The sequence below is a fragment of the Oratosquilla oratoria genome, chromosome 33 (genome assembly GCF_046742065.1).
Source record: "Oratosquilla oratoria isolate Oo_2021 chromosome 33, ASM4674206v1, whole genome shotgun sequence".
Classification (NCBI taxonomy): domain Eukaryota; kingdom Metazoa; phylum Arthropoda; class Malacostraca; order Stomatopoda; family Squillidae; genus Oratosquilla; species Oratosquilla oratoria.
Genome location: NC_134809.1, coordinates 44,596,287 through 44,615,150, shown reverse-complemented (window position 1 = coordinate 44,615,150; position 18,864 = coordinate 44,596,287). Strand labels below are relative to the sequence as shown.

The window sequence follows — 18,864 nt, the reverse complement described above, 5'->3', positions numbered from 1 at the left end:
TGTTTGGAAAAGGATAAATTAACTAAAATTAAATTTATAAAAAAATCAGGCAATTCTATATAGAAAAATAATTAGAATTGTTTGATAATTTATGTTAACATTAAAATGTGTTCAGATGAATAATATAGACCATCTATGAAAAAACGTTAATATGTTATTCAAGTTACAGAATACCTAATCTCAAAGTAAGATTATTATTGTGACTAATAAAAATTGTCTGGATATACAAAACTATTTCAATCCTTTCAATCAAGAAAAAATAAAACATAAATAAAACATTCAATAGATAACACTCCGTTGTTGTCATCACTGTCCACGTCAGACGACAATCAGACGGTGGTTCTTGGGTTCGTAATAGTTTTAATTTTATTTAAAACCTATGTGATTAAGATTATTTTAACCATTAGTCCGTGCTTTTTGTAGAGTATATATTGTAGATTATTGACGCTTGGGCTATATTTACAGGGCGGTAGACTGATATATGTGTGATAAGTTTGACAGGCGGGTGTGTTTATGTCAAAATTTTACCACGTATATATAAAATTTTATTCATTCGTGGAATTTATATAATGGGAGGTTAGGATATGAATTAATGAAAAGTTTCGTAATACATTTTGTTGAGCTGTGTATGTCCTCGTGTAATTATTATTCCCAATTATTAGACCAACTTAGGGCTTTTTACATTTTAACATTTTACATTTACATGATTACATTGTGACCGAGACTCAGACTGTCAGGGTCCCTGACAGGGTATAGAATAGTATAATAGTAAACAGCAAAGCGGGATACGGTCCCGTGTTTGGCGTTTGGTGAAAGGTAATAATCAGATTAAAAAAGTTTAAGATCAAGAGGGGGTCCTTTATTTTTAGAATTGGTCGATAATCATAATATTTTCAGTATTACAGTGACTACCCGTAACCATGATTATATTTGTATTAGACTGGTGAATTATTTTAATGATAATGGCAATTACAGCCTGTCACATCATACTTTGGTCCCCCAGTTATGATTTCAGGTATTTTTTGTTTTTATTTTAGTTGTGCACAACTACATGATAACACTAGAAAATTAAATATTTTTGTAAATTATAATAATACATGAATGTAATATGAGATTTTCTTGGCGGAAATAAAAAAAAATACCTTGCTACAAGCAAATATACTAATGAACAAAGTCGCCAGCAAAGGATCAGGATGCCATCTTGTTCTTTGACAAGTGTTTGTTGTCTGCCCAGTCCAGTTGAAATGTCAGTTACATGATGGACATCACTTTGTGCACCAGTTGTTCTCCTACTCCAGGTGATATTAACAAGTGGTGTTATAAAGACAACAAGGCTTCTCTAGAGTTTCTGAGAGAACCGAACCAGGGGACCAGGAGGTACTCCTACACACTTAAACTATTGAGTGGGTATTGAGGCCTGGTGTATGCCCTTGGTACTTCCGCCAGTACCTCGTGAGGTATATATTCTTGAAGGAATGCTATGGAGCTGAAATCCATGCATTCCTTCAAGCTTTGAGAAACCTTTATACCCCGCAATTAAAAAGAGTGATTGAACAGGCTGCCAACATCCGTCATGATGACGACAATGATCCAAATGACCTTTAAATTACAGGTACTAATTTACTTAATACGGGTTAGGTTAGAATAGATGAATTTATCATCCTTTCATATCTTCGGCGTCGACATCTATCAAAACAAATATGGCGTACCATTTATCCAGTGTGACTTTGTTAGTTACAAAATCTATTTTAACAACTTTTTTGTTTTTCATTTCCACCAAGAAAATTGCATATTATGTTGATATATTATAATTTTCAAAATTAATAATTAACTTTTTATTGCCATATTGTGTAGTTGTGCACAGCTAAAATTATACTATTTTTTTCGTAGAAGTGCACACCTATGCAATATAGCATTAGAAACAGATATTGTTTTTGTAAATTATGATACATCAACGTTATGTATCTTTTTCTTGGCAGAACTCAATAACAGAATATGCTGCTAAAAGCTATACACAAACAAATGAAATCTTGTCGACTCCTTTAGATGCTGTCTTTGCTGTGATGATGACAACAACTTGCATTACTAAATGCAAGTTGGTTAGGTTAGGTAGGTAGGTTAGGTGAAAATAGACAAATTTATCATAGTTTGATTTCTTCAACCTCCTCATTTACCAGAATAAAGATGGTGTCTCAAGTACTCAAAGTGGCTTTATTTGTGTATCGCTTTTAGCATTTTTTTTTGTGAATTTTTAGTTTTGTACACCTATGCCATATAGCAATAGAAAATTAATTATTAATTTTGTAAATTATAATACATAAATGTAATATGTGATTTTCTTGGAAGAATTCAATAACAAAAAAGTTGTTAAACTACTAATGAACAAAGTCACAGTGGTTGAATGATCGCCATGTTTGTTTTGATAGATACTGAGGTCAAAGAAATGAAAGGATGATAAATTCATCTATTCTAACTTAACTAACCTATATAACCTATATTTAGTAATTCGGTACCTCAAATTCTAAAGATCAACTGGGTTGTCGTTGTCATGGATGCTGATGGCCTGGGGCCGTATACACAAAACTTTTTTGTTAGCCTTAACAATCTCTGCTAGCTAACAGAAAACCACTAAAAGTTATACACCAATGCTTAACTAACAACTGTTAGCTAGCAAACAGTTGTTTGTCAAGTACCGCTAAACAGCGCTGAAGTTAGCAGCTTATGAACATGTAAATGGACGTATTATCAAAAATTGCACACATAAAACAGTGTTATTAATGCAGTTGTTCAGAATTTATTAATAAAGTATCATGATAGCACATAGATATCGTATGTATGGGTTTTTAGAAGTACTTATTAACCAACGACAGATATTTTTGGACGAAGGCGCATTGTACAGGCGGCCGTGCCACAGACAAATCTTCCGACAGAAGACTCAACAATAATTTCAGAGGACATAGACATGGCAGAAGAAACACAGAAAAAGAAAAGGAAGCCAAACTGGTCACAAGAGGAAACACTCCTCTTGATCAACGTGATTATGGAGAAAAAATAATAATAAATGGGCGATTCAAGCCAAGTTTAAACCACAAGGATAAGAGGGAGGCATGACAAAGCACGTTGATGCTATGGTATTGTTTTCTGTTTACATATAAATGTTCATCGACACTTGGAGCCCCAATTCTAATGTTTGTGCCATCTATGGTACCCACAACACCGGGAAACCTACAGTTTTCCATGAACTCTGCTTGTTTTACTTGCACTTCTTGGCGAGTCAATAGGAATTTTACAAACTGAGTTACAATATCTGGTTCTGATAGTGCATCAATTGTTTGAGTAATGACACGGCTGATTGATGCTTGCGAGGTCCCAAATTCGTCACTGCTGCATTTTACCTGTGGCTAAATATCATAGGGTAATTGCCACCGTCTCAGGACTCAGTGGTCGATTCCGTTCTGTTCGGGATTGAAGTTTGTCCCTCACTAAATCAGCCATTTTTATTATACCAGCACGGTTCATTCTGAAGCGTTTGATGAGTTCGTCGTCATTGTACTCGTTAAATATGTCCCGTCGCTGTCGATAAACTCGCAGTCATCTTTTTAGTTGTTGTTGCTCCGCCATCTTCTCTACTAACAGGAACTTGTTAAGAGCTTAATAGTCCTCCTCAGCACTTTTATCTTAACAGTACTTTTAAGGCCCTAACAAGTTTTCTGTATCACTGTTAGTGCTTAACAGCTAAATGTTAGCCTTAACAGGAATTTGTTACCCTTAACAGCTATTTGTTACCCTTAACAGCTATTTGTTAGTGCTAACAATTTTGTGTATACGGCCCCTGATTATTATTATTCCTTGGGCAATTAACAGATGATGGCAGAGCCCCGTGTTTTCTTATAAAATCCAAGGAAGCCCTATGTTTTTGTAATAGTGCTTATTAACATCACCTGGAGTTGGAGAACACCTGGTCCACAATGTGAAAGCCATTGTCAGAGCTGCTTAGTGTAGGCCTTATGGTCTCTTGCAGTCTCCTTCATTTTTATGTTCTTATGTTATGGTCTTATGCCTGACAGTGACTGGACTGGACAGATGACAGCATGGCATACGGACTGTATCCTAGTGTCTTTGTTAGTAGATTTGCTTGTAGCAAGGTTTTTTATTATTTATTTCTGCCAAGAAAATTGCATACTACGTTCATGTATCATAATTTACAAAATTAATATTTAATTTTCTAATGCTATATCATGTAGGTGTGCACAACTAAAATAATACAATTTTTTCTGTTATTGATTTCTGCCAATGAAAAAAATGTATACAGTAAATCCTCGTTATACGGCACATATACATTCCTGAAATTACCGTATACCGAACCCATTATAACGTGTAATAATAGGATATGGTAGGCATACCTTCTCCCTGCTCTTTCCTCTTCAAAACACAAGTGGATACCGTATCTGTGAATTTTTCTTACTGTAAACAGAATTGAGGGTAGTAATTACCAAATACCATAACTGTGAATTTACCGGAAAAAGAATTACCATATAAGGAGGATTCACTGTATTATGTTGATGTATTATAATTTACAAAATTAATGTTTTTCTATTGCTATAATTGTGTAGGTGTGCATTTCTTTTTACTTTTGTTCAGATCATTTTTTGGTGGAAGGTAAGTTGAGAGTGGAGGATAGATGGAGAAAGAGGAAAGGGACAAAAGGTAGGGAGGTGCTTAGAGTGAACTCTTTAAAGGAGAAGGAGTACAAGAAGAAGCTGAAGGAGGAGTGGGAGGGAGTGAAGGATAGAGTAGAGCTAGGTGTGGAGGAGGAATGGGGATGGTTCAAGGAGTGAGTCACAAAGTGTGCAAGGATGGTGTGTGGAACAAGAAGGACAGTAGGAAATAGAAGGAAGGGTAGTGAATGGTGGGCTGAGGAAACAAAGAAGGTTGTAGAAGAGAAGAAGTGAGCTTTCACAGATTGGTTACAAAATAGGACGAGGGAGTCATATGAGAGGTACAAAGAAAAGAAAAGAGAAGTAAAGCAAAAGGTAAAGGAGGCAAAGAGGAGAGCAGATGTGAAGTGGGGTAAGAGTATGACAGAAAATTTTGAAAGTAATAAAAAGATGTTTTGGAAAGAAATTAAGAGAGGAAGAGGAGGCAAATCAAGTAGAGAAGACAAGGTAAAAGGTGCAGATGGAGAGATGATAATGGAAGAGAAGGCAGTTAGGGGAAGATGGGCAGAATATTTTAGAGAGTTGCTAAATGTGAAGGAGGATAGGGAAGGAAAGATAGTTGCAGTGGGAAATGCTAAGAAAATAAGAGTGGTGAGTGAGGAAAATGGAGAAGAAATAAGGAAGGATGAAGTGAAGGCAGTTGTTAAGATGATGAAAGCAGGTAAGGCACCTGTTCTGGATGGATGCCATACAGAATGTCTGAAAAAAGGAGGTACATTGATGGTGGACTGGTTGGTGAGGTTATTTAATGTTTGCTGGAGAGAGGGTAGAGTGCTGGAGGAGTGCCTGTATAGTTCCACTTTACTAGGGAAAAGGGGACAAGTGTGAATGTAGTAGTTTCAGAGGGATTAGCTTGTTAAATGTAGTTGGGAAGGCTTATGGGAGGATCTTGATTGAGAGGATTAGGAGAGGGACAGAGGGAGTAATTGGTGAGGAACAGTGTGGATTTAGGACAGGTAGAGGTTGTGTAGATCAGATCTTTGTGGAAAGACAAATATGTGAGAAAGCTATAGGAAAGGGGAAGGATGTTTTTTTGGCTTTTATGCATCTGGAAAAGGCTTACAATAGGGTAGACAGAAAGGCACTGTGGGAGGTTATGCAGATATACGGGATAGGAGGAAAGCTTCTAGGAGCTGTCGAGAGTTTTTATGAGAGTAGTAGAGCTTGTGTCAGGATTAGAAATGGAGAGAGTGAGTGGTTCGAGGTAAAGGTAGGACTTCATCAAGGATGCGTTATGTCGCCCTGGCTGTTCAACTTATACATGGATGGGGTAGTGTGAGAGTTCAATGCAAGGGTAGTGGGTCAGGGATTGGAGATGGTTAAAGAAAGTGGAGAAAAGTGGGAGGTGAGCCAGCTGTTGTTTGCTGACAACACTGCGCTTGTGGCAGGATCGGAGGAGGGACTGGGGAAGTTGGTGACAGAGTTTGGGAGAGTATGTGATAGAAGAAAGCTGAAGATAAATGTGGGTAAAAGTAAGGTGATGAGATGTACAAGGGGTGAAAGTGGCAGTAGACTGGGAGTGAGCATTAAGGGAGAGCGACTGGAGGAAGTGGATAGTTTTAGATACTTGGGTGCAAATGTGGCAGGAAAAGGTGAGTGAAGGTGGAGGTAGAACGTAGATTGAGAGAAGCGAGTAAATGCCTTGGTGGATTAAAGAGTGTAATGAGGAATAGACATTTGGGAATGGATGCTAAGAGGAGACTGTATGAAGGAGTGATTGTGCCAGCAGCACTGTATGGGGCAGAAACATGGAACATAAGAGAGGAAGAGAGAAGGAGTTTGAATGTGTTTGAGATGAGGTGTCTGAGAAGTATGATGGGGGTTACTAGGCTAGATAGAGTGAGAAATGAGTAGGTGAGGAGAAGAACGGGGGTGGAAAGGGAGTTGTTGTTGTTGTTGTCGTTCCCTAGACTGTCTGTCCGAGCAGTCCCGTCTCCCCAAGGAATGCCACAGCCGAAACTGGGTTTTCCCACAAATCCTTTATAGAGTGTATGTTGTGTTGTTTGCGTGCATGATTGTGTATAATGCAGTCTTCCATTATGTGTTGTATGGTATGAGGTGAAGTGTTACATCCTGGGCAGCTGTTCACAATGCGGTCATCCAGCGTCTTATGGTAGCTTAGAAGTGCTGAGTGGTGGCCGCACCACAGTCTGGCCAGGTGGACTCTATCCTTTCGTGGGAGAGAGGATTCAGAAGGGTGGATATCGGGGGGTCTGGCATGCAGCAGTGTGTTAATGGAGCGGTGAGTGATATGATTATGAATATGTTTCCGGGGGCTGGTATTTGGTGGTTGTGGAAGAAGAGAAGAGAGTATCTGTGTGTGATACAGGTCTTCGGGTGTTGTTTTAATGTTTCTTGGTGTGTGTGGGTGTTCTATGTAGTGTAGTGGGAGTTGGGAGATAGGGTTGATGAAAGAGTATTAGGATGGTTTGGACACGTGGAAAGAATGAGTGAAGAAAGACTAGTAAAAGAGGTATGGAAGGCAGATGTGGAGGGAGTGAACATGAGGGGACATCCTAGGATGAGGAGGATGGATGGGGTGAAGGGGGCTTTGGGGAAGAGGGGAATGTCTGTTGAGGAAGGACAGAAGACGGGTGAATGGAGAATGGTTGTATATGGATGATGTTGTGATGCATGAGGTGGAATGGGCGGGGGGATGGGGGTGAGGTAGTATGTGTGAGCAAAATTTGACGTAGCCCGAAGGGATTTCTCCCCGTCTTCTCCTTTTATGCATGGGGCGACGGAGAGGGGGGATCGCTGATTTAATGAAGCGGCCTTGCTGTGGATGTGCTGTGTCTTGCGACACTGCTTCTGACCCAGGGCAGTGGACAAGGTGCAGGGATGACCCGTCATCCAGGAGGTGCTAAGATAAGAGGGGTGTGGAGTGTATTCAGGGATGGAATGGGTGGGAATGATTTTATGCCTTTTCCTTTTTGGCTACCTCCCTTGTAAGGGGGAAAAAGCCTTGGTATATGTATGTATGTATGTATGTATGTGCATTTCTAAAAATATTACCTGATTTAATAAGAACCAGAAGTGTTGGTTTAGGTGGTAAATTTTTAGAATTGCACACTTACGCGATATAGCAATAAAAAATTAGATAATTTTATAAATTATATCAATGTAATACAGGATTCCCTAGCAATTCATTGGTTTGATATCCAATATTTCGTTTATATGATCCTTTTGAATTGATACCACTCGCTTGTTTTTCAATGGAGGTGCTTCATTATATGATTATATGATCACCAAACTGTAAATAAATGCACTGCGATCACAGCACCACCCATTGAAACTTGTTCCTGCTTTTTTCAGTCGTGTTTACTTCCTCATCCCATGTATGTGTCTGTGTTTTGTGCTACTATTTCACCTTCACTATTGCTTTTATGAGAGTAATACATAATGTGATGGCTTCCAAGTGGCCTGCAACAACTACCACTGTTGTGATAAAGCCCAAAAAAACAAGGAAGAGTTTATTGTTGGAGAAAAACTTGAAATTGTTAAGTACCATGAGGGAGGTGAAGGGGGCTAACTCCATCTCCAGAATCATGCAGTTGCCCCAATCAACTGTCTCCACAATAATCAAACAAGGAGACAGTGTAAAGAAAGCTGGTGAAACAATTTCTACATTAATGGTAAAGATGCTGATGAGGCAGGGGGAACCAATAATGGAGGAAATGGAGAGACTCTTCAGGCTGTGGACCTGTATTGCCACAGCAATTCTCTTTCTATCTCCCTTGTGACAATGAAAGTCCTCTCGATTTAAAATTATCTATATAAGAAGGGATATGAAGTTAAGGATGGGTCAACTTTCACTGTCAGTAAGGGTTGGTTTGACTGTTTTAAAGCCTGAGCAGCCCTACACAACAAGATGATTGGTGAGGCAACAAGTTCTGGCCACTGCAGCATTCATATCAACACTGAAAAAACATATTGAAGAGTGTGGCTACAGTGCCAAACAGGTGATAAATTACAATGAGACCAGCCTGTATTGGAAGAAAATGTCATCCAGAACCTTTATTGCAAAGGAGGAGAAAACAACACCAGGATTTAAAACATCCAAAGATAAATTAACCCTGGTGCTGGGTGGTAATGCAGCTGGGGACCTGAAGCTGAAGCCATTACTGATCTGCTATTGTGAAAACCCAAGGGCACTTAAGGGTTATGTGAAAGAGTATCTCCCAGTGATATATAGATCCAACAAGAAGGCCTGGATGATGTCTTCTGTGAACCAGCATTATGTTGCAAATAACAGGGTGTTTATGGTAATTGTTTCAGGGACACGGTGTGGAAAGATGCGGGTAACCACACCACTCAAAACAAGAGCAACCGATCAGTATATGATGAGACTTTGTCCCAGCAACACCATGCGTCCATGGAGAGCTTTATATTTCCTCATCTATGGAAAAGGCATGCAGCACTTATCTCCACCGCAAGATCTCAGAACTGCTAAAAGTGACTGAACAGTTCATCAGGACTGTCAGGAGGGAGTTGATTTCTTCTGACTACAATTATGAAAGTGTTGCTGGGAGGAAACATCATTCTCAATGATCAGACACTATCAGAGATGCCGAATTTGTCACTCAGTAGTAAGCCATGGTTGATGAAGACCGTCCATGATGTCCATTGCCAGATAGCTGCAAGTGTCTGAGGGCACTGTAAAGAAGTGTTTGCATGAAGATATCAGGTACAAGTTATACAAGATGCATAAGGGTCAACTCCTCTTTGCAAAGATGCAGGAGAACTGCTTCAAGAAGATGCTTAACAAATTGAAGCACCCTCTGGAGAATGACTTGCTCTGGTTCCTTTCAGATGAAAAGAACTTCATGGTGGTTGGCTCTGTCCCAAGGATGTGCCAAAAATAATGAAAACCAAGTTTCCTGCAACTGTCATGGTGTTTGGGGTAATCTGTAGCGAGGGCCAATTAATGCCCCTGATCTTCTTTCTCCAGGGGCTCCGAGTGAGCACTGAAGTGTACATCAATGTCCTACAGGCCCATGTGAAGCCGTGGATTGAGGAACAGGACTCTGCACCATGTTACACCTCTAGAAAATATCAGAAATGGCTCTCCGACAATTTCTTTGATTTTGTTGTCCCTGATGTGTGGCCCCCTAACTCACCTGATGTCAACCCTATGTCCTATTTTGTATGGGGTGCAGTTGAACAAGATACTAACCACACCCCATGCAAGAGTAAGGATGATCTGATCAGTCATATCAAGGTTGTCTTCACCAATCTCTCCAAGGAAGTAGTGAAGAAGGCCTGTGTGTTTTGAGGACATCATTGATGCCAAGGAGAGATTAATTGAGTAACGGGAGACTAGAAGTGTGCTGATACGGAGTCTGTTTTCTTTTTTGCTATAAATGCATTTTCAGCTAAATTGTGACTTTTTTTGTGACCCCAAAAAATGAAACAATTACCATATGCACCCTGTATTTGTCCCCTGCACTGCGAGACTATGCTGCCAAAGAAAACTTTGCCAACTGTTTCCTCCTGCTGGTTGACAGCCCTAAGCTACCCAACAACCATAAGCTACCCAACAACCATGGAAGATTGGGCAGACAACAGAGGTGATGTTTCTACCCAGAAACACGACAGCACTCATCCAGCCTGTGGACCAAGGTGTGATTGCCACTTTCAAGGCATATTACCAGTGCTGCACAATGAGTCAGCTGATTGACATAACTGACTGACCAGACAAGCCCACAGTCAAGCAGTTCTGGGCCAATTATAATATCAAGAAGGCCATTGACAATATCAGGGAAGGAGGTGACAGAAAAAACAGTGAAGGTTGCAGGAAGCAACTGTGGTGTGAGTGTGTCAAGCTGCTGATGACTTCATTGGATTTAGTGATATGGCACCCATTCATAAGGACATTGTGAGGCTCTCGCATATGGCTGGCTTCAAGGAGGTGGATGAAGATGATGTGAATGAATTGCTACAGTCCCATGATAAGCCACTCAGCAGTGAAGATCTAATGGAGTTGGAACAAGAACGAGCTCTCCATGGCGATGATGATGTGCCCCAGCGATGCCTTGACATCAAAACACTTCATGAGGTGTTCTGTGGCCTAGGTGCAGTCATCCAAAAAATAAAGGAAAGGGACCCAAACCCAGCATGAAGTGGAACAGTTGCTTATAATGTGGAGAAAGCCTTCAAGGTCTACAGAGATGTGTTCAAGGAGAAAAAAAAAAAAAAAAAAAAAAGGCAAACCACCATTTCCTGCTTCTTCAAACCTGCTGCTCCCTCCCACCCAGCCCCCTGCCCTGCATCAGCTGATCTAGACTCCCCTCTGCCACTTCTCCAGTCTATGTCTAGCGCTCTTCTGTTCACCTCTGCTGCCCAGGATTCATTACGCCCTACTACTTATGATGACAAGAAGAAGGTATCCTTGGGATTTTAGTAAGACTAGCCATGAAAGGTATGTGCGGCACAGGATCGGGTAACTCGTGGCTAGTGGTGTTCTACAGGCCTTTTTTTACTGCTCTTTCTGATGGATATAGGCCTACTGGGGAAACCACTGTATAAAAAGATTACACATCTATAACACTACCTCTTTGGGTGGTATGGGAAAGTGTTATATCTCTCTCAATATAGGCTAAGCCAAAGCTACTCTCCCCATTAAAAATAAATCCTATTAAAACTTAAGTTTGCTATCTGATCAGTCATTTATCGTTTGTTATTCAATCTGGTTTTCAGTAACGTAACCCAATTGCATAGTGGGGGAAACCTGTATATGTTATTCTTGGTGGAAATCAATGATAGAAATAATTGCTAAAAGCTATAAATACACAAACATAGCTGCTTTGGTTGCTTGAGACGCCATCTTTGTTTTGGTAGAGGCGGAGGTCAAAGAAATGAAAGTATGATGAATTCGTCTATCCTAACCTAACCTACCTACCCATCCTACTTACCTACCTACCTACCCTAACCTGCATTTAGTAATGTGGTACCTGTAATTCTAGAGGTCATCAGGGTTGTCATTGTCTTCAACCTCTGAACCTATCAAAAAAAGATGGAGTCTGAAGGAGTCGACATGACTTCATTTGTTGCTGCATAGGTTTTAGCAACATTTTCTGATATTGATTTTTGCCAAGAATAATACTTATTACATTGACATATTATAATTTACAAAATTAATATTAATTTTCTAATGCTATAGTTCACTGTTAACCCACTATCGGAGAAATAATAACGGAAAGTACAGAGAAACTGTATATTTCGACTACTCTCTGTAGTCCTCTTCAGCAGAATGCTTACATAAGGTTAAGGTACAAGTATATATGAAGAAATGAGGGGTACATAGAAGGGGATGAGGAAAGTGGGGGGGGGGGCTCAGGTCACATGCCCTTGAAATGGTCGGGTCAAAGTAGGACAAGGGGTGATATTTTGTCCAACCACTTTAGACATGATCTTGTTGACCGCTAACTTGGTAATACAATCTGGGGGCCACTGGCCTTTAGAGGTATTAAAGTTAGGATAAAGTTTTATTAGAGAAGATTCTACAATTTTTCTTCTATAGCTACAGTGTGATTTATAAATTATTGATGCATTATCCCAATCTAATCTATGGTCTTTTTTTTTTTCCCTAATGCTATAGTGTGTAGGTGTGCACTTCTAAAACTTCGAAATTTAGAGAATGTAGCCAACATTTTGGAACACATTTTGCCTTGCCTTTTTTTAAATCCTAAAAAAAAATATATATATATATATATATGCACTAAGAACCCACTATTATTTGGATTTAAGAAAAGAAAATAACGGATTTCCGTATATTTCGATCACTTGCTGTGATCGCTTTCCGCGTGAAGAGGATCACAGCAAGTGATCGAAATATACGGAAATCCGTTATTTTCTTCTTTTCTTAAATCCAAATAATAGTGGGTTCTTAGTGCAATTACTAATGTGTAACGGCATTACTGGACAATATATATATGGTGAAAATAGTATATAATGCTATTGTCACATGGTAAAAATAATAATGTTAATTAAGTAGGTAAAAGTAAGGTGATGAGATGTACAAGGGGTGAAAGTGGCAGTAGACTGGAAGTGAACATTAAGGGAGAGCGACTGGAGGAAGTGGATAGTTTTAGATACTTGGGTGCAAGTGTAGCAGGAAAAGGTGAGTGAAGGTGGAGGTAGAATGTAGATTGAGAGAAGCGAGTAAATGCCTTGGTGGATTAAAGAGTGTAATGAGGAATAGACATTTGGGAATGGATGCGAAGAGGAGACTGTATGAAGGAGTGATTGTGCCAACAGCACTGTATGGGGCAGAAACGTGGAACATAAGAGAAGAAGAGAGAAGGAGTTTGAATGTGTTTGAGATGAGGTGTCTGAGAAGTATGGTGGGGGCTACTAGGCTGGATAGAGTGAGAAATGAGGAGGTGAGGAGGAGAACAGGGGTGAAAAAGGATTTGGGAGATAGGGTTGATGAAAGAATATTAGGATGGTTTGGACACATGGAAAGAATGAGTGAAGAAAGACTGGTAAAAGAGGTATGGAAGGCAGATGTGGAGGGAGTGAACATGAGGGGACGTCCTAGGATGAGGTGGATGGATGGGGTGAAGGGGGCTTTGGGGAAGAGGGGAATGTCTGTTGAGGAAGGAAGGGAGAGGACGGAAGACAGAGGTGAGTGGAGAATGGTTGTATATGGATGATGTTGTGATTGCATGAGGAGGAATGGGCAGGGGGGGGGTAGTATGTGTGAGTAAATTTTGACGCAGCCCGAAGGGATTTCTCCCCGTCCTCTCCTTATATGTAAGGGGGGACGGAGAGGGGGGGTCGCCGATTAAATGAAGCGGCCTTGCTGTGGATGTGCTGTGTCTTGCGACACTGCTTCTGACCCAGGGCGGTGGACAGGGTGCAGGGATGACCCGTCATCCAGGAGGTGCTCAGATGAGAGGGAGGGTGGGAGGGGTGTGGAGTGTATGTAGGGATGAAATGGGTGGGAGTGTTTTTATGCCTTTCCCTTTTTGGCTACCTCCCTTGTAAGGGGGAAAAAGCCTTGGTATATGTATATGTATGTAAGTACAGGCATATTTTGTTAAACTTGTTTCCTTCTGAATATGAGTACATTTTAGATAAGGATCTGTCAAGATTTATTTTGTATCAACAATGAGTTGGCAGGGCCTTTGACTTAAATGCTTATGTGACCAGGGTTGAGAGAAATCAGTGATCAGTTCACAAAATGTTTTTTGATGGAAGAAGTTTAGGCATTATCAACCAACTTGCAAGTTCTTTATATCATAATTGAATACTCAATCAAGTCAGCCATCCTGAGTCCACTGCTGAATAAAGGCCTCTTTCATAGCATTCCATGATTCATATGACATCGCCAACCTCTGCCACATCACTCCTGGAAACTTCTCAGTCTTGTCTGGTTTCCCATCTTGCTGTGTCCACTCAGTAACACAGGTGCTCCATCGCTCATCAGTTGTTCACACTAACTTACCTGCCTAATTCCACTTTCTCTCTTTTACTGCCTCCACAATATCTTTCACTCTAGCCTGCTGTCTCACTCAACTTGCTCACTTTCGGTCTCTCAGTGTTATTCCCATCATTGATCTCTCCAATCTCCTCTGTGCATTCCTTAGCTTTGTTTCCATCACCTTCATCAGTTTCCAAGTCTCACCTGTAGATTATTTCCAACAGAATGCATTGATTGTAAACTTTACATTTCAAACATAAATGGAGAGAACATCTTAGGATTTTATTATAGTTACCAAACACTTTCCAACCTATTGTGATATGTCTTTCTATTTCATTATTATGATCTTTGGTCACTTTCACCATCTGGGCTAAATAAGTATAATTTTCAAGACTCTCACCATTGATTATCTCTATATTTTGAACTTTTGTGTTGAACATTACTTTGGTTTTACTCTTAAATGAACAAGAATTGAATACTACTAAGACATCATTTTACAGTTGCTTGCCTAACATTAAAATGTAGTTATTACTCTTAAATTTAGAATGTCATGTTAATTCGTAATAATAAAGTACCTTTGGATCAGTTAATCATTGTAAAGTAGCCATATAATTACAGTGAGACCTCTCATTAACGGATGTTAATTAGCTGTGTTTGCAGTGTTTTTGCTGTGCTTTTGGTGTTTTGGAGTGTTTTTTTGGTGACATAGTGATTGCACGCACTAAACAACAGCACCAAAAACAGCAAAAACACTGCAAACACAGCTAATTAATGTCCGTTAATGAGAGGTCTCACTGTATATACCTAGTAATTTGAATATAGATAAGCTCTTCATTCATTATAATGTCAGTTGCCCAGTGTCACCTGTAGGAGACTCATGGCTATAGAATAATTCACAGCAGTCCTTGAATTGACCCATATTACACTGAAGGAAAAGATAGTGTTGTATGGAAAAGGCTGGTAATGTTGGATATATTCGATAGCTTCTGCATTGTGATTGCATCTGCAATTCCTGCAAGAATATATATGCTACTTTCCAAAGAACCTGACATCATTAGCTCTTTGAATTACATTTGCTCCATTGGTGACTAAGTAACAATTGAACTACAGTTGGCAGATGAGGTGATAGAGTCAAAATATTAATCACACTGGCAAGGGTGATTCAATTTTGGGAAGGTGGACTTCTTAGGGTTAAAGAAATTCTTTGAAGATGCTTACTGGGAGGTATTCATGAATACTACTGGAACTATGAGGAAATGGGAAATCTTTCTTTATGTTTACAACCTGGAAGTGAACAAACATGTGCTGAAGATTAGTGGAAGGAAGAACCGGAAACAAGTCTGGTTCAACAAAGGTGTGAGATAGCAAAAACTTGAGGGAAATAGCTTTGGCAAAAATGGAGAAAGAGAAGAAACAATAAAACAAAAGCTTACAAGCAAGCTAGAAATGACTATACAAGCATCTACAGGGATGAAAATATTTTTGAAAGGGGTTTTTAGGTAAATACAGAGATTAAGTGTATTGTTTTACAGGTTTATCAAAGGTAAAATGAGACAGGGAAGAAATCAAGTTAATAGTGAGTAGTGAGGTCTTTGAGGAGGCTTCAGTTCAAGCAGAAATAATGATTGAAAATTTCCAATCTGTCTTTACTAAAGAGAGCAGTTTTTTAGAGAATAGCAAGGTGAGCAAAAATTTGTTTAAAAGATATAAATGTAAAAGTGAGGGAAGTGCTCAGTCTTTTAAAATCCTTGATAGTTAACCAAACATGCCCAGATGACAACCTTATTGAGGAATTACTGTCAGAGCAAGTAAATCCTTCATCATTATGCTTACATTCAGGATACCTCCCTATATTACAATAGTACCAACACAGATTCAGCCTGTTGACAGATTCCAATCACTATAGATAAATCTGCCACATGCGAGACACAGAACACCTTATGTGACACTGCCACACATTGTCTATTTCCAGTGGTGTGCAGAGGTCTGGTGATGCCTGTGCCACAAAAATTCAAGTATGAGGCCTACTACTGAGAAATGTTACGAGACAGGAAGATGTTTTGAGTATAGATGAAGATGAAACATAAACACTTTATTCAATTTAAATATAAATATACCAAATTGATTGTTCTTTTCTCCAAACAATCTGAAGGGATGCCTGGGGCCACCACCCCTTCATCCCTGCCCCCTCTGCATGCCATTGTCTTTTTCAGACACCAGCTCAAAACCTTTTCACTGAGTGACCAATGGGTTGAACTGGTGTTGGTCTCCAGTAAAAAAGAACTATAGGAGGGCAATAGATGGATTGATTGATCAAAATGCATTACTTTATTTAACAACACTTGACAGATTTTTATTACTTTTCAGCATCATCAGATGTTGCCACAATGCTGACCAAATTTGAGACTAAAAGTGCAAGAGTGAAGGGAATCTCCTTTCATCCCAAACGACCATGGGTACTTGCAAGGTAAGTTCCTGTATTCTGTATGCAGCAGTCAGTTAAAGTGTACATACAGTTTTTTAGTTAGGGATTTTGGATTTAAAGGACTTTATATTCTTCCTGGCAAATGAACAAAATAATTCAGAAAACCCTCCTTAGACTCAGAATAGAAGACTTTTTAGTCCTCAATGTAGTCTTGTATATGGATATAAATACTAATTTGAGGTGAGTAAACCATAAACTCTATGTTTTCATGTCATTGTCCTTTTCCGATGGTCATTGTTATACATGTGTATGTTTATGTAGCACCCATAGAATAATATTCATAGTTATATAATTTAAGTAAGTGAAATAGCTATTGCATTTCATAACAAGGTTGTCATTATATGTGGTAAAACAAAGGACAGATGCAACCACCACAGACACAGAACACCTAATAGTACAATGCCCCACTAACAATCCCAATACAACAAACAACACAGTATATCTAAACTGAGTGACTTGTGGACCTGCCTGGAGGCTGTTGCCAGTTATCAGAAGGTTGCACATCTGCAAGAGACCAGGAGCAATGGATTGGTTGGTTGGTTGATTGGGAGTGGACATTTTCAAGTATGCGCAAGATGATTTCCCATGCAAAAGAGAGACTAACCAGCCCAGTTTGGATTGAGGTTTGAGTCTACCTGATAATCTTGTTGTTCCATTATTTCCTGATTGATGGAAATATTTTCTTTTTAAGTGAAAATGTGTACAGATACCCCCATTAACTTCTTTTTCATGGTCCTTTCCATTTGGGAAATGTATATATATGTGTATATATATATATATATATATATGTATATAAATATATATATATATATATATATATAAAAATATATATTAATATATATATATATATATATATATATATATATATATATATATACACACACACACACAGTAGTCCCTCAAATAATGCGGGGGTTAGGTTCCTGAAATTACCGCGTATGACCAAATCCATGAATGCTGACTTTCCATATTAAATACCGAGAACCATATGTATGTGTACGTGTATGTATGTGTGCGTGTGTGTGTGTGTGTGTGTGTGTGCGTGTGTGTGTATGTGGTGTATGTATGTGGCATTTGTGGCATATGTATGTGTTCGTGTATATACATGTGTATGTGGCGTATATACTGTACATATGTGTGTATGTGGCGTATACACGTGTATGTGGCATATGTATATGTGTGTGTATGTGGCATATTTATGTGTGTGTGTGCATGCGTGCGTGTGTGTATGTGTCTGTGTTCACATGTACAAGTAAGCATGTACGTGCGTGTGTCTGTCTTCATATTTGTGTGTATACGCACGCGCATTCACAACATACACTGGTTGTCTAACACGTGTCTACGTGTGCGTGTCTACATGTGTCTATGTGTGCGTGTCTACACGTGTGTAAGTGTGTGTATGTCTGTTTTTGATCTCCCAAACCACCACCGCCAGTAACAACAAGAACCTCATAAGAAAAATTAAGACATGACAAGTGCAGTCATTATCAGACTTATTAGTTGTGTTCCAAACGAAAGAAACATTACACTTCAACAGGTTAGGGCGGTAAAATTTCACAATAGCACGGCGCAGGTGGTGGAAGCGACAAGCTAAAGCTTGTTGGCTACCCCCCTACCACCCCCTACTCCCCCTCTCCTCCCCTCCCTTCCTCTACTCCCCCTCTCCTCCCCTCCCTCCCTCCCTATCAGTACCCGGAGGTTGACATGTAACCGCAGGCAGCCACCCGCGGCTATCCCCTCGCCCCACACTCTTGTTTGAGCAGTTCCCAGTGTACATAATGACCGCGTTATATGAGGATCGACTGTATATGGTAAAATAGAAAGCAGTCACCACAAATGTTTGCGATGTTGCCGCGTGTGTGCATATGCGTGCCCGACTCGGCGCGAATTTTAAAACGGTTCTCTACATTTGAGATGGTTTTGAAATAAAATCCGCGTATGATTGAATCCGTGTTATTTGAGGGACTCCTGTATACCGGGTATATATATATACAGCCACTATCCGAGTTACGACCTAGATAGGTTCCGACCAACCAGTCATAAGTCGGATCCTATTCAAAATGGCCGGCACGAGGGTTCTACTCTAGGATACATGATATCAATCTGTTGCATTTTTAAGTAACTTTTTCTATTTAATACTATTAAATACAAGCTGTTTACTGTTTATTTATCAATGCTTTTTAGTTTCATTTTTATAATTTTTTCTATTTTTTAATGTTTTAATACTGTACTGT

At 39.5% G+C, this 18,864-nt stretch overlaps 1 protein-coding gene across 2 annotated transcripts in view; it reads left to right on the top strand.

Moving 5' to 3' along the window:
• Window positions 1–219: 219 nt before the first annotated feature.
• alphaCOP (coatomer subunit alpha) overlaps window positions 220–18,864 on the top strand; it is a 105,445-nt gene continuing 86,800 nt past the window's right edge. For both annotated transcript variants that reach the window (XM_076172891.1, XM_076172890.1), the window contains exons 1-2: window positions 220–347; window positions 16,513–16,612. In XM_076172891.1, coding sequence (XP_076029006.1) covers window positions 16,533–16,612 — 80 coding nt within the window. In that variant the 5' untranslated portion in view covers window positions 220–347; window positions 16,513–16,532. The remainder of the gene's footprint in view (window positions 348–16,512; window positions 16,613–18,864) is intronic.